Source organism: Cryptomeria japonica, chromosome 5 (genome assembly GCF_030272615.1).
Source record: "Cryptomeria japonica chromosome 5, Sugi_1.0, whole genome shotgun sequence".
Lineage (NCBI taxonomy): Eukaryota > Viridiplantae > Streptophyta > Pinopsida > Cupressales > Cupressaceae > Cryptomeria > Cryptomeria japonica.
Window position 1 is genome coordinate 882,067,973 of NC_081409.1, and position 12,827 is coordinate 882,080,799.

Genomic DNA, 12,827 nt, shown 5'->3' on the forward strand with positions numbered 1-12,827 from the left:
AATAAATTGTTGACTTTTTTTTGGATGTTGGATTTTTTTACAAATTAATAAATTGTTAGTTGTATTTTGATATTGTTTTTTTGCAAAGGGTTTTATAGGTTATATGTTGTGTTCTTTATATACTGCACATGTTCATATATTTATAGGTCTTCTTGCAACTCCAGTATTATATTTCTAAGTGATTCTTAACAGTGAATTTTGAATTTGATTTCATCACAAAATGTTATTGCAATCATTGAGTGGTTTTTTATCTTTTGGTAAATTGGTGTCAAAGTCAATAGGTTGAGGCTTAATTGGAAGGACATTTTTTCTTCTTGGTGTGTTTCTGGTTGTAATGAGAGTATTTGTTGATTCCATGATCTATTGTCGCTAATAAATTGAGATCTTAGATTGAGAAATTTAATGGTCAAACTATTAAATTGTGGAAGTTAAAGTAATTAAATTGTGGAAGTTGAAGTTAGAAGACCTCTTGGAAAGAGATAAATGAAATATAGTATCTAAATCAACAAATCTTTGTGGCATCTTTGATGAAGACTGGATTACATTGGATAAGAAAGTTTGAAGTACTATCTGTTTGTCTTTCACTTATTGTTTTGATGAATGCATCAAGAGAACAAACAGTACATTTGCTATGGAAAAAGAAAGGTACATTGTATCAATCTAAGAGTCTTGTGAATAAACTTTTAGCTGAAAAGAAAGTTGTATTAATTGAAGGAGACTATAAATAATCATATCGATGAATTTATAGAGTCGACTAATTTCAATTGGTGCAATATTAGAAAAGGATAAATGCATCATTTTACTTTATTTTTTACCTAATTGATGGGATAATCTGATTATGACAATTGGTATAAACTATAAACCTATGTTACCAAGATCTATCAAACCCCCCATACATGTACGGGTCCACCCTCAGGCCAGGTTTGAAGCCAAGACAGCTCTAGGTTAGCCCAAAATTGACCATAGGCACCCCGAATGGACACAGGGCAAACTTAGGAGGACCTATAAGCCAGCCAGCAAAAAAACTTCTTAAAACATTTTTAAAAACAAAAAGTATCCTAAATACCCAATTTCACCCTAAAATGAGTACACTTAACTTCTATTTGCCTCATTTTACAAACATAAGTGGGTAAAACAACATTTCTGCCTCCATGCTACCATTGTTTTTTTTAAGTTTCTGCATTTTTCTCCAATGGTGAGGAGTATGGGAGAGAAAAACCAATACCAAGAACAGCAAAATATATAGAGAATATTTATGATATGACTAATGACCCTTAAGATGTACTATAGTTTTTTTTTGGGGGGGGGGGCGCAGATGAGCCCCTATGTTTCTCTCATAAACTCTATATCTGCGGAATAATCCAAAAATCCTTTTTAGGAATGCAATGAATCTCCCTTTGGGCTCAAGCATCTGGAATTTCATTAGATCTTGTTGTAAGCTTATCAATCAAGATATCAAATGGAAATTAGAAAAGAGGGATAAGATCATATTTTGGCATGATTATCAGTTAGAGGATGATACACTGAAGGATTTCCCCTCTCTACGCCACCTTGTCACTAATTTTGAAAATTCGGTAGAAATCTTGGTCAAAGATTAGTATTACTTGATAGGTAGCCCACTACAAAGATGATGGAAAACTTTGGCATCCTCCAATGAGGGTTTCATTGAAGCTTCCAATGACTTAAAAGCTAAAATTGACAAATGGCCAATTTCCAGGGTCAATAATGAAGGTTTACTGGTCTGGGGAGGTAATGGCAGCGATATCATCTCAGGAAATTTGCTTTCTAATTTTAATTCAGTTAGAGGAACAACTTCTGCTCCAATGTTGCTAAGAAGATTTTGAATGCAAAAGGCCCCCTAAGGCAAATGCTTTTCTCTCAATCACCTAGAAACACTGTGCGCTAACTCAGGGCAAAGAAAAATAATGAGTAGAATGGGCCCTTTGAGATATGTGATCTGCAAAAACAAAGGAGAGGATAGCCATCATCTGTTTATTCACTATGAAATGGCTTTGGATTTTTTTCCTAAATAGACGAGGATTGGAGTGGGTAATGCTTGTTAATAACCCCTGTCTTTAGAAAGTTGGAGTCTAAAGATTAAGATCCCAAGTTTAGAACTCATTTAGAATAGTGCACCTGCCTTGATCATAAGGAATATTTGGCTTGAAAGGAATAGGATTTTTTAAGGTATTGAGAAAACATTAGAAATAATTTGGATATGGTGGATAATGCCATCCCTGAGTTAGGAAATTCATGAGTGGTTCATAAGAGATAATGAAATCACCTGGGCTAATGCTAGGCGACACTTTAGGTAGCTTGGGCAAGTCGGGCAAATACCAAAGAAGAAGAATTTGGATAGTATTTGATGTCCGAATCCTGAATGGATTAAGTTCAATTTTAATGGTACAACAAAAGATGATCCAAGGAAGGATAGGGGTGGTGGTGTTTTCAAGGATTCACAGGGTCAATCTGTGTGGCTCTTCAATTATGACTTTGATATTGGTTCTAGCAATATTTTGAAGCCAAGGCTACACTTTGGGTTGTAATGATTGCTAGAGACAAAGGCTGCAGGAAATTATGGGTGGAAGGCAATTCTAAGCTGGTGATTGGGGCGATGAAAGGAGGAACAATTCAAAATTGGAGATTGGAGGCGATTAATGAGAAGGCAAAGTCATGGGCTAAAACATTTGAAGAAAATCAATTTACTCATATTGGAAGAAACTTAGAAAAGGGAACCAAGTTGCTGATTGGGTTGCTAATCAGGGGGTATGCCTTCATGATAAAAAGGGGTGCTTTGCGAAATTTTGGTGGGAAATATTTCCCACATGACAATCAGATTGTTGTAGGACATCTAGGAGCATCCACCCCATAATGGGTCTTTGGAAGAGATATATCATATAAGATGTCTTCATTTGGATTATGAGGTAACTTAATGGAGGCTATGATTTTCAGATTAGGCGATTAGGCATGGGAGGTTATGATAGCTATTGTCAACTCATGCACATTTCTCATGGCTTCAGCCTTGTTTGTTTGTTTGCTTGAGCAATTTTATATAGTTGTTTTGTTGCTACTTCATTGACTATTGAGGCTATACGCTCACAGTTTGTTCCATGAGTTATGCCCCTTTTTTGTTGTTGGTTCCTGGACCTAGACTAGGTTTTATAAACAAACAAATTATCAAAAAATATAATTTAAATATATTAATATAGATATTTTAAATACATCTATTGAAAAAACTGTAAACATGATATCAGTCTTGAATTATTTCATTTACATAAGAATTATTTTATTTTACTTTAGAATTATTTAAGAGTTTTCATTTTCTTGAGAGTTATTTTATTTTACTTTAAAAGTTTAAACCGTTTAAGAATTATTTTATTTTTATTTTTATTATTTACTTTAGATTTTTTTTATTTTTTTTTTTTTTATTTACAGATTTTATTTACTTTAAGACTTATTCAATTTCACTTTAGAATTACTTCAAACTTATTTTATTTTTTTTATTTACAGATTTTATTTACTTTAAGACTTATTCAATTTCACTTTAGAATTACTTCAAACTTATTTTATTTTTTTTTATTTTTTTTTATTTCTTTATTTTACATTTAAATTATATTATGCTAATTTATTTATACATTATTTTATTTAATACGAATTATTTTATCAATTGTGTTTTAATTTTATACTGCCACAACATAACACCACTTCAGCACAATGAATATCCTATATATTTAAGTAATATATTATCTTCATATGGCAATGGAATTTACTTTCATGTGAACGAGTAGACCGCCACTCTTTTCTTGAGAAAAAGGGGTAGCCTTAGCTTCATATTGTTGCAAGGACATGTTTAGAGCTTTAACTGCTTCTAAATGTAATAAATGCTAATGAACCTTCCATGTAAAATGAGGAAGTAGAGGAACAAACACAACTTCTACTGAAGACTTTGCTTTGGGATGAACAAAGGCAAACGAGAATATGACATTGCCGAAGCAAGACAGAGAAGCTACAAAAAGTCTACAAAGAGTCCTGGAAGATTGGAATAAAAGGCCAAACACGAATGCTCATAAAGGCCTACCATCTCGGATTAAAAAAGAAAAGATAGATCATTCAACATTTTATATGGGATTAAACTTTTGTAGGACCAACAGTCTTTTTTTCTTTAAAGGGGTACCTAGCAGGGTTCCTTTAGGATCGGTAAAACAACACTCCTCGAAGTCAAATAAGACGGCGTACCTTCAATAAAATCAAGCGTCCAATCTGAAACTAAATAATGAAATTCAACATAAGAAATTCAATCCATCGAAAGATTAAAAGCAATATTTGGTCGAAAATTCAAAATTTCCATAGGTTTTTTTGTTGAAAATAGAATGGACATCTTCCAATCCTAACGTAAATAATAAAACCCTTCATATAAAAATTCAATTTATCTAAAACTTAAAGTACGTTTGAGCCTACAGCAAGTTTAAAATCATCGCATATCATGATCTTTTGGCAGTCAAGGACACGAATTTCTTTCGGTTTTCATCCGGAAGAATGCATCTTCCAATTTAAACGCAATTAAGCAGATCCTCAATATAAAATTAAACTCGTGAAAAAATTTAAAACTGCGTATGACCTAAATCACGCTCAAATTCGTCACAAAATATGAGAAACTACCATCCAGAGACACTAATTTTCCAGGGAATTCTGTTCAATAGAATCCATTATTCAATCCAAACCTATAACAAAGTCCTTCAAATAAAATTTTATACGATTTCAAAATTATGAATAAGAAAAAAGAATCAAACAGATAAAACAAAATTGAATACCTGAAGAAGTGAGAGCAGCCGTGCTGGCAGCATGATGAGTGCTCGAATTTGAATTTGCTCCGTTGGATTTCCTTGTGGATGACCGCCGCATCTTTATGACTCTCTTGCAATTCACAACGAAAGCGACCGGTAACCTTGCACAAGAATAACAGAATCTTACAAACCCTCCAACCCCCCTTCTTATATATAATACTGATCGGCCCTGTAAAAATCTGAATAAACCCTTCGCTTTCAATTGCCTTTGTATCATTAAGATTATTGGCCTGTGTAATATATTGGCAATGTGCGTAACTGATCGCTGTGCTTTATATATACAGTGTGTATTGTTCATATATAGCGGGCTTTGAACGCTACCCAATGCAACACTATATTTCGCAAACTGAACCGGAATTTTTTTTTCCAATTCTGTATTTTCCTTATTTTTTTATTAGGAGCGTGTTTTCTTAAACGTTGTCCTAATTTGTGGAGCTTATTAATGCTATTTTATAAATATGGGTAATTGATCGTCTCTGCTATTTACTAAATGTAGGTAATTGATAATTTAATAAAATAAAAATCTAATTTTGAAAGTATTTTAATTTACAAATGTTGATGATTTTCTTTAAATATATTCAATTGACAAGATAAGCATTAATAATAATCATAAAATTGACTAGTGGAGTTGGCGTGGGTCGTGGGTTTGCTTCACATTGCTCTGAGGTTTGCTCCACATTGGTTTTGAGTTTGACTATGAGGCCTAGGCTTACCTGATGCATGTGGTTTGTGGGTGATTGTGTGCATCCCTAAGCGTTGGGTTGGGTTGCTAGTAGGGAAGCAACCTAGTTTGCCATCAATTTGGTTTCTGTGATGGTTTGATTCTATCCCTTTCCGGGTTCCAAGTCTACCCCTCTAGACTTCTAAGGGCTTCCCTACCATTTGTTCGCTTATCACACCTTCCTGAAGCTCACAAAGTAAGCTTGTTCATTAAATCCTTGCAGGGGTTTAGGACGCACACACACGTTCGCTCTCTTTTTGCAAAACCACCCATCTTGTTTGGTTTAGCAAACTTTTCCCTATGGTTGCACAATGTCTCATTTTTAGGCTTGTAGCCTTCTAGATCTTTTCCCAATTCTCAGCAATTTCCTTCCCCTGCAAGTTATCTCCTTCAAATTACTGATACCTAGTCGGACTATCACCAAGCTTGCCTAGGCTCAGTATGCAGAATTGATGATTGTCATTTCCTGGTCTCTCTCAAATGAAAACCTACTATACATTTCTGGCTCTGCTTGACAATCTCCAAAGATCTTGTGGAGTTTCAAGTCAGAGTCATTTGATTATTGCAAACAGGAAACAAAGATTGAAGAGGAAAGCTTTATTTACCGATCTCGAATTTATTCACGAGTTCAAACCAACAACTCACAGAACGGAGAAATGAAACAATTACATCAACAACTTACGTGAAACGAACAGAAATGAAACTCTAATTGAAAACCAAAAAATGGACTTCTCTATTGCATTTCAGAAAAATAAAATGTGTTCTCCGAGGCAATCGACAAACAACGATCAATGATCCACGATTAACCATTAGCCCCTTACAGATGCCTGTTGGGTCTTTTTATACATACATCCTTTGTTTGGAACTCCTCCTATTGGACGAGATAAATCTTGTTACCAACGGTCTCCATTTGCAACTGCACCAACGGTTTGAAATTTAACCGTCTGATCTTCCTTGATCTCTTTCTACGCTCCGCCACATGGTACCCCTTGATTGGCTCTGGGGTCCCTGCCCTGCCACCTTAGCACAGCCTCACTAACCACCTGGAATGAAGCTCTCTTGTCGGGCCCCACCTTGGTCGCCAAGTCGCGAAGGATAACCTTCATGCATCTCGTCATAGCGGTATAGCGACAATCATCCGATCATCCCGGACTTGCTCACTCGTTAACTCGTCTGAGCTGCTAACTTGTTGGGTCCCACCACTTGGTCGCCAAGTCGCGAGGAATAACTTTCGTGCATCTCTCCATTGCGGTATAGTGACCACCGTTGATCCACCTTCAACCTACACGGTCGTTAACTCACCTCTTTTTTGCACGTGCTTTGTCACCAAGTCGTGAGGATTATCTGGCGATCATCTTCCCATCGATGTATAGCGACAGTTGTAGGATCATCTGCGATCACCATCCGAATATAGGTCAAGTTAATCATCGGGGAAACTTGAAACTACTCCTTCCGATACTCGATAACAATACTCCGAGCACTGATGACTTATCGGGTCATCGGGGTAAGTGTGAACCACTCCAAACTCTGGCGAACTCATCGAGGTAAGACTTGTCGATCCGGGGTAGGTCTTGCTGATAAGAGAAATTTTAAAAACTGCAACTAAACAACCATGCAAATGGATTAGAGCCAGTCCTTATGTATTTACATGACCACAAGAAGGTCTCACAAGCCAAAATTGGTTAAGGGGATTTCAACCCTTAGGTGCTCCTGCACTAGTTGCAGGGATACCCCTAGCGCAACAAAAAAAAATCATAAATTTGATAAATCTATAATTTTATTTCTAAGAGTATGTATCTTTCTAATAACATTATGTGTTTTTTTGGACAGGTTATATAAATAAGGTACATTAAAAAGTATTATTATTAGAAACAAAAAGAAATTATAGACTTGTTTATTTTGTATATTATCACTTATTGAATTCATTTGAATGTTGAATGATTGATTGTTATCACAACTTATTATTATATAATTACGATGTGGTGTTTGTAATAGATCTATTGAATACATAATAGTTGATTAAGACATTCAACAAACAAACAAACAAAATATATATTATAAGGACATAAAAATACATGAATTTCATTACTTCACCCTATAAAAGATCATATCATAATTACATGAACATAACATAATATTAATAAAAAAATTCATAATCATGAAATTTATTTGATACAATTGAAAATAAAATTTATTAAAAGTCCAAAGACCAAAACAATACTTTAATGATACCATGTTGATTTATCACAACTAATCATACATGAAATCAAATATTTATGTATTGGATGTTTTCCCTTAAAGATCAACTTGGAAATAAGGATCACAACTAGTGCTCTTATTTTTTATTGTTTTTAACATAATTACATTTTTAGAGTTTCGTTCAAATAATAATGGTGGTGATTAAATTAATGTTGTGAGAGATATAACTTAAGAGGTATTAAAATGAATGTCAAACCAATCCTCTACACAAATATTTATTATGGCCCTTTCTAATATTAGTTATAATTATTTTTGCACAATTAAAGCCCATGCTATTTAGAGTGGTATTCATATATAACCACCTCTTATAAATATTTATTTTCCTTTGAGAATAGAGGATAACCTTACATGTAGTCAAAGGTAAAGCCAAGCTAATGAAAATAAGTTTACTTCTATTGGAAAGCTTGAATTTTAAGAACCTTGTTATAAAAAACCACGGTTGAAGTGCAATAAAGACATAGAAAACACATAAAGAATATTATCATTTTTCATTGATGTTGCAAGAGTGTTTGTAATATTACATAGAGGCTACAACAAGAAACGAAGTCTCGTGACCAAGCAGTAAGAGGTAGCATGTACACCTTATTTGTTAGAAGCACTTTGGAGAGGTATATTCCATAATAATGACGATTTTGTAAAGTTGCATATGCATGCATGTAAGGTTATTACTTGTATAATAGTCATCAACTAGGGCTACAAGTAGAGTGTTAATGGCTTGTGTGTATGGTGTGCTTTACATGTGGATGAGCGGTGAAAGATGTTAAACCCATATGGTGCTAGTTGGATGGTTATATTATGTAGTTATATATGTTACCATTTGTTTGAATCATATGGTATTAAAGTGGCATGCTAAAGTAGATGCATGTACACCCATGTGTAGGTTGTACGTATTTCAAAGCATTGTTATAAGATATGACTATGTTATTGTTGAAGCTTTGAGTGTAGACCCATAAAGTTCCATGATGTATGACTAAGGAATGCATGCATCTACTTTTCACAAAATTGTGAGGAGTTATTAGAATTGAAGCTAATGCAAATGTGCACAAAGCCATTGTCAATCCTATTCATACGTGGAGCATTTTGATGTTTTGTTGAGCATGCAAGGAAATTTTATAGTATCAGATGAGGATATATTGACTCGATGCATAAGAAAATGAATCATGCATAATATACATAGATTAGTTGCTCTTTCTTCTAGAATAATGGTCTTCATTGTATTCATACAACACAAATGGAGAACTTAATTTAATCTGGATCTAAAAAATCACTAATTATGCAAATCATTATGTACTTATGTCTAGATTACTTTCCCCTTTCTTGTGATGAGCATCCTCCTTACATTGAAACAAAGATGGGTGTGTTAGTGCACAAGTTAGTTGTGCATGAGGTGCAATATGGTGAATGTGTGCATGATGATGAGTTGTAGATATGAAGATGGAAATATTTTATGAAGCTCAAGATTTAATGAAGATATGAAGCAATTATACTTCTACCCATGAACAAATGAATGTCTTAAGTGTGATGTTATTGCTATATTCTAAATCATCTTAATTTTGGACACTTATAATTTATGGCAAGGAGAGGTTTCCTTATAATTTAGTGCTAAGAGGAGAGGTTATTGAACCTCTACATCCTTTTTGAGAGAAGTTTCTCTCTATATGTAGAAGATGAAAATGTAGAGAAATGCATAATGTCAATACAAATTATCTAACCAAGCATTGTGTAAGTATCAATAACAGTGATCTAATGTAGAACTATCTTGATCGCACAAAATGATAAAGTTATGTTGTGCAAGTCTATACTATGTTCTTGAGAAGTACTTTAATGTGTTGTCTTGTGTAGTGTGAGCCTTGTGTAGTCAAATTGAGTGATTGACCATTAAGATGGAGCTCTAGAGACTTCATGTGCATCTCAAATCAAGGAAGGTTGAGTGTTATTAATGTGTTCATGGATGTTGCCTACTATGATTGAAAAGTTATAAAGTATTGCCTTGTAAAGGTGCATGAAATATTAAAAATCAAGGTAAACAACAACAATATAGGAATATAAAATTTATCTTACAACTCAAAAAAAAATTATTTGTATGATGTTGGTTCCCAAACCAACAGTCCTCAAGTCCTAGAGGAATTGCCACTAACTCATCGACAAACTCGGGGAGGGGTTTGGCCAACGAATGAGATTCAATCACAAGACTGAGATCGCTTGCACTTTTGGCTTCGCAAGACCAAGGTGGGTGCACCTATGCAATTTCCTACAACTTTTAGCTTCAAAACACTCCTGACATTACATATTACAGCAAATCATCTCAATGAAAGATACTAAGGAAGATGGATAAACTCCTGGTTATGACTTTAACCTTAGTTTGTAAGCATCTAAGAACTCATTGAGGAAGGGGGATTTCTACACTAATCCTACTCCTAATGCTGAAAGGAAAAGTAGAAATGAAATGATTTTGACTTAAGGAATGATTCTGAAAACTAAAAACAAATCCCATGACCAATACCTTATCAAGGCAGCAGAGTCATCCTACAACAAGTAGCAAGTGAATCCAAATAGAGTGAACATAACCAGCTAGGTCTGAGCACTCTCCATTGAAGCTTTCCTGCAACCATGCTTAGAGATCCTGCACATACATCATACCATTCCTTATTCTACCTTAGGAATTTTAATCCCTTGCTTGAAGAGAAGATGAAAGACAAAATGACACCAAACTTGTTGGGACAAAATAAAATGATCCTTGATCATATATTTCATAAAATGAGAACAATGCATGAAGGAGATAGCTTGAGAAAAACTCATAAACTTTGCTTGTATACTAACTATATCTATTTGAAAACAAAATATTACATGCTGAGAATAAAAACTCTAAACTACTCTAACTCATAACTGTGCATGGAAGTCTTGCTTCCGGCACTTACAAAAACTTGCACTCAGAATTTTTTTTCACATTGGCCCTGAATTCCCTTTTATAGACACAAGGGAGAAAAACAAGCTTCAGGCCAAGTGAGACATACATGTCAAAATTTGATTGCGTGGGACAAAATATACAATGAGGTGTCCCTCTTCCTACTCTGCACACAATCCATCTGAAGACATTCAAGGCAAGCAGCTATGAAGATAGCCTCTGGGACTTGGGACCACGAGTTTGAGGACAATCAATTGTAGGTGCTTCAAGCCTTACAGAAATCTGCCTTAAGTTCATCCTCTTCTCCATCCTGACCAATCTCTTCTCCATCCTGACCAATCTCTAAATCTAGATTACTATACTTAGTAATTTGTACCTGCTCTATGTCCTTTCATCTTCTCGGTTGGTGACCCTCTGGCATGCTCGAGGCTGTGAAATATTATAGACAAAAGATCCTCAGATTTCATGGAGCCGCTCAAGTGATCTTCTATCTAATCCTCATTAAATGCACCTCCTCCTTGGAGCCATCATTGAAATCCAATCTGATTTGATCGCAAAATTCTACCTGCAGTGTGTCAGCACAACAGTCTTTATCAGCATCGTCTCTCCCTTTGACAGATGAAATTTGGCCAGTCTACACGTTCCACATCCTCAAAATACTCTCCTCTGTCCTTTGGTCAACCTTCATCAACCCTCCACGTGGATAATTTGATCATAGAGCTACATGGTGGCATTTTTGGCAGGTCGCATAACATGTGTGTTATGCACCCCTATGATTCCATCATTTGGTCCTCATCATCACAGGATAATGGGTTCCACCTTTCTCTTTGTCTTTACTTATCCCGTGCCACCTCAGATACATTGCTTCACCCTCGCGGGATAAGCCCCTTTTATCTTTTTCCTCTATCGTCCTTTTATCCTGCATCCCTTTCCTTATCCTCGCGGGGATGCGCAGGATAAGGAAAACTCTTTCCTATGCTGTGTTTCCTTGCGGGCCTTATCCCGCAAGCCTAGGCGATGCTTCTCTTTGTAACGCGGGGCAACATTTCTTCTATAAATAGGCTTTAGTCTTATCTCGCGTTGTCAAGAAACTGCAAGATGATGCTCGCAAGATAATTGCTCCCTCTGCATGATGCCTTTTAGCTTATCCCACACGAGTGGGACCCACTGTGAATATACTCGCGAGATAACACCCTCTCACACATCCATATGATTTTCTTACCCCGCACAACTAGGATATCAGTTGGCACTTAAGTGAACATCTTAGAGCACATGGGGACATGTGAAGGGTAAAGTGATCATGCGAGGGGCCTTCTTAGGGGAAATTATAACTAAGTTGTAGTCATTGGCCGAAAAACATAACCTTGAGTGACATACATTATAGGTAATCGGCCCGGTAGAGAGACCTAATACGCGGGGTCAATAAACCTACAACAGAGAATCCTCCTGACAGTGGAACATAAGTGAGTTGACTGGCTCGACCGGTCAACTCAAAAATAGAATTTTGGAGCCCAAAAAGACTCCCTCTTACATTGTGAAATACTTAGCCACCCGCTACTCAAGCTTGCTTTGAAAGGTGATTCTGAATGCAACAAACAAAATTTTGAACCTCGGGTCCTCAAATTTATGCAAAATTTAAAGGTCCCAACATATGATACCTAAGAAGATTTAAGAAAATATAAATCAACAATAATAAAGAAATCAACAAGCATAAGAGAATTACACAACATAGTATTTATGTCAAGAAAAGACCTTTTAGATTAAAAGAATCCATCAAAAAAGAGATCTTAAAGTATAAGAGAATCACACAACATAGTATTTATGTCAAGAAAAGACCTTTTAGGTTGAAAGAATCCACCAAAAAAGAGATCTTAAATCTATTTTATCTTGAAATGAGAATACAATACAATCACTTGCTTCTTATTTGCATCTAAATTTATATTTATGTATTTTTTCAACCTCACACTTTTGTACTTGCTCAATAACCTTTTACAAATAATGAATTACATTCTTCTCAATCAACAAAATATAGGATTCAAACTTGGGCAAAAATCATGCCCCAATTTTGGCAAAAAAAATAAATTGGTATAACCTTTAC

The 12,827-nt window shown here is 35.2% G+C and overlaps 1 protein-coding gene across 1 annotated transcript in view; it reads right to left on the bottom strand.

Moving 5' to 3' along the window:
- LOC131079556 (uncharacterized) overlaps window positions 1–5,222 on the bottom strand; it is a 67,581-nt gene extending 62,359 nt beyond the window's left edge. The window contains exon 1 of the mRNA XM_058017536.2: window positions 4,812–5,222. Within this exon, the coding sequence (XP_057873519.1) occupies window positions 4,812–5,142 (331 nt within the window). The 5' untranslated portion in view covers window positions 5,143–5,222. The remainder of the gene's footprint in view (window positions 1–4,811) is intronic.
- Window positions 5,223–12,827: the final 7,605 nt, after the last annotated feature.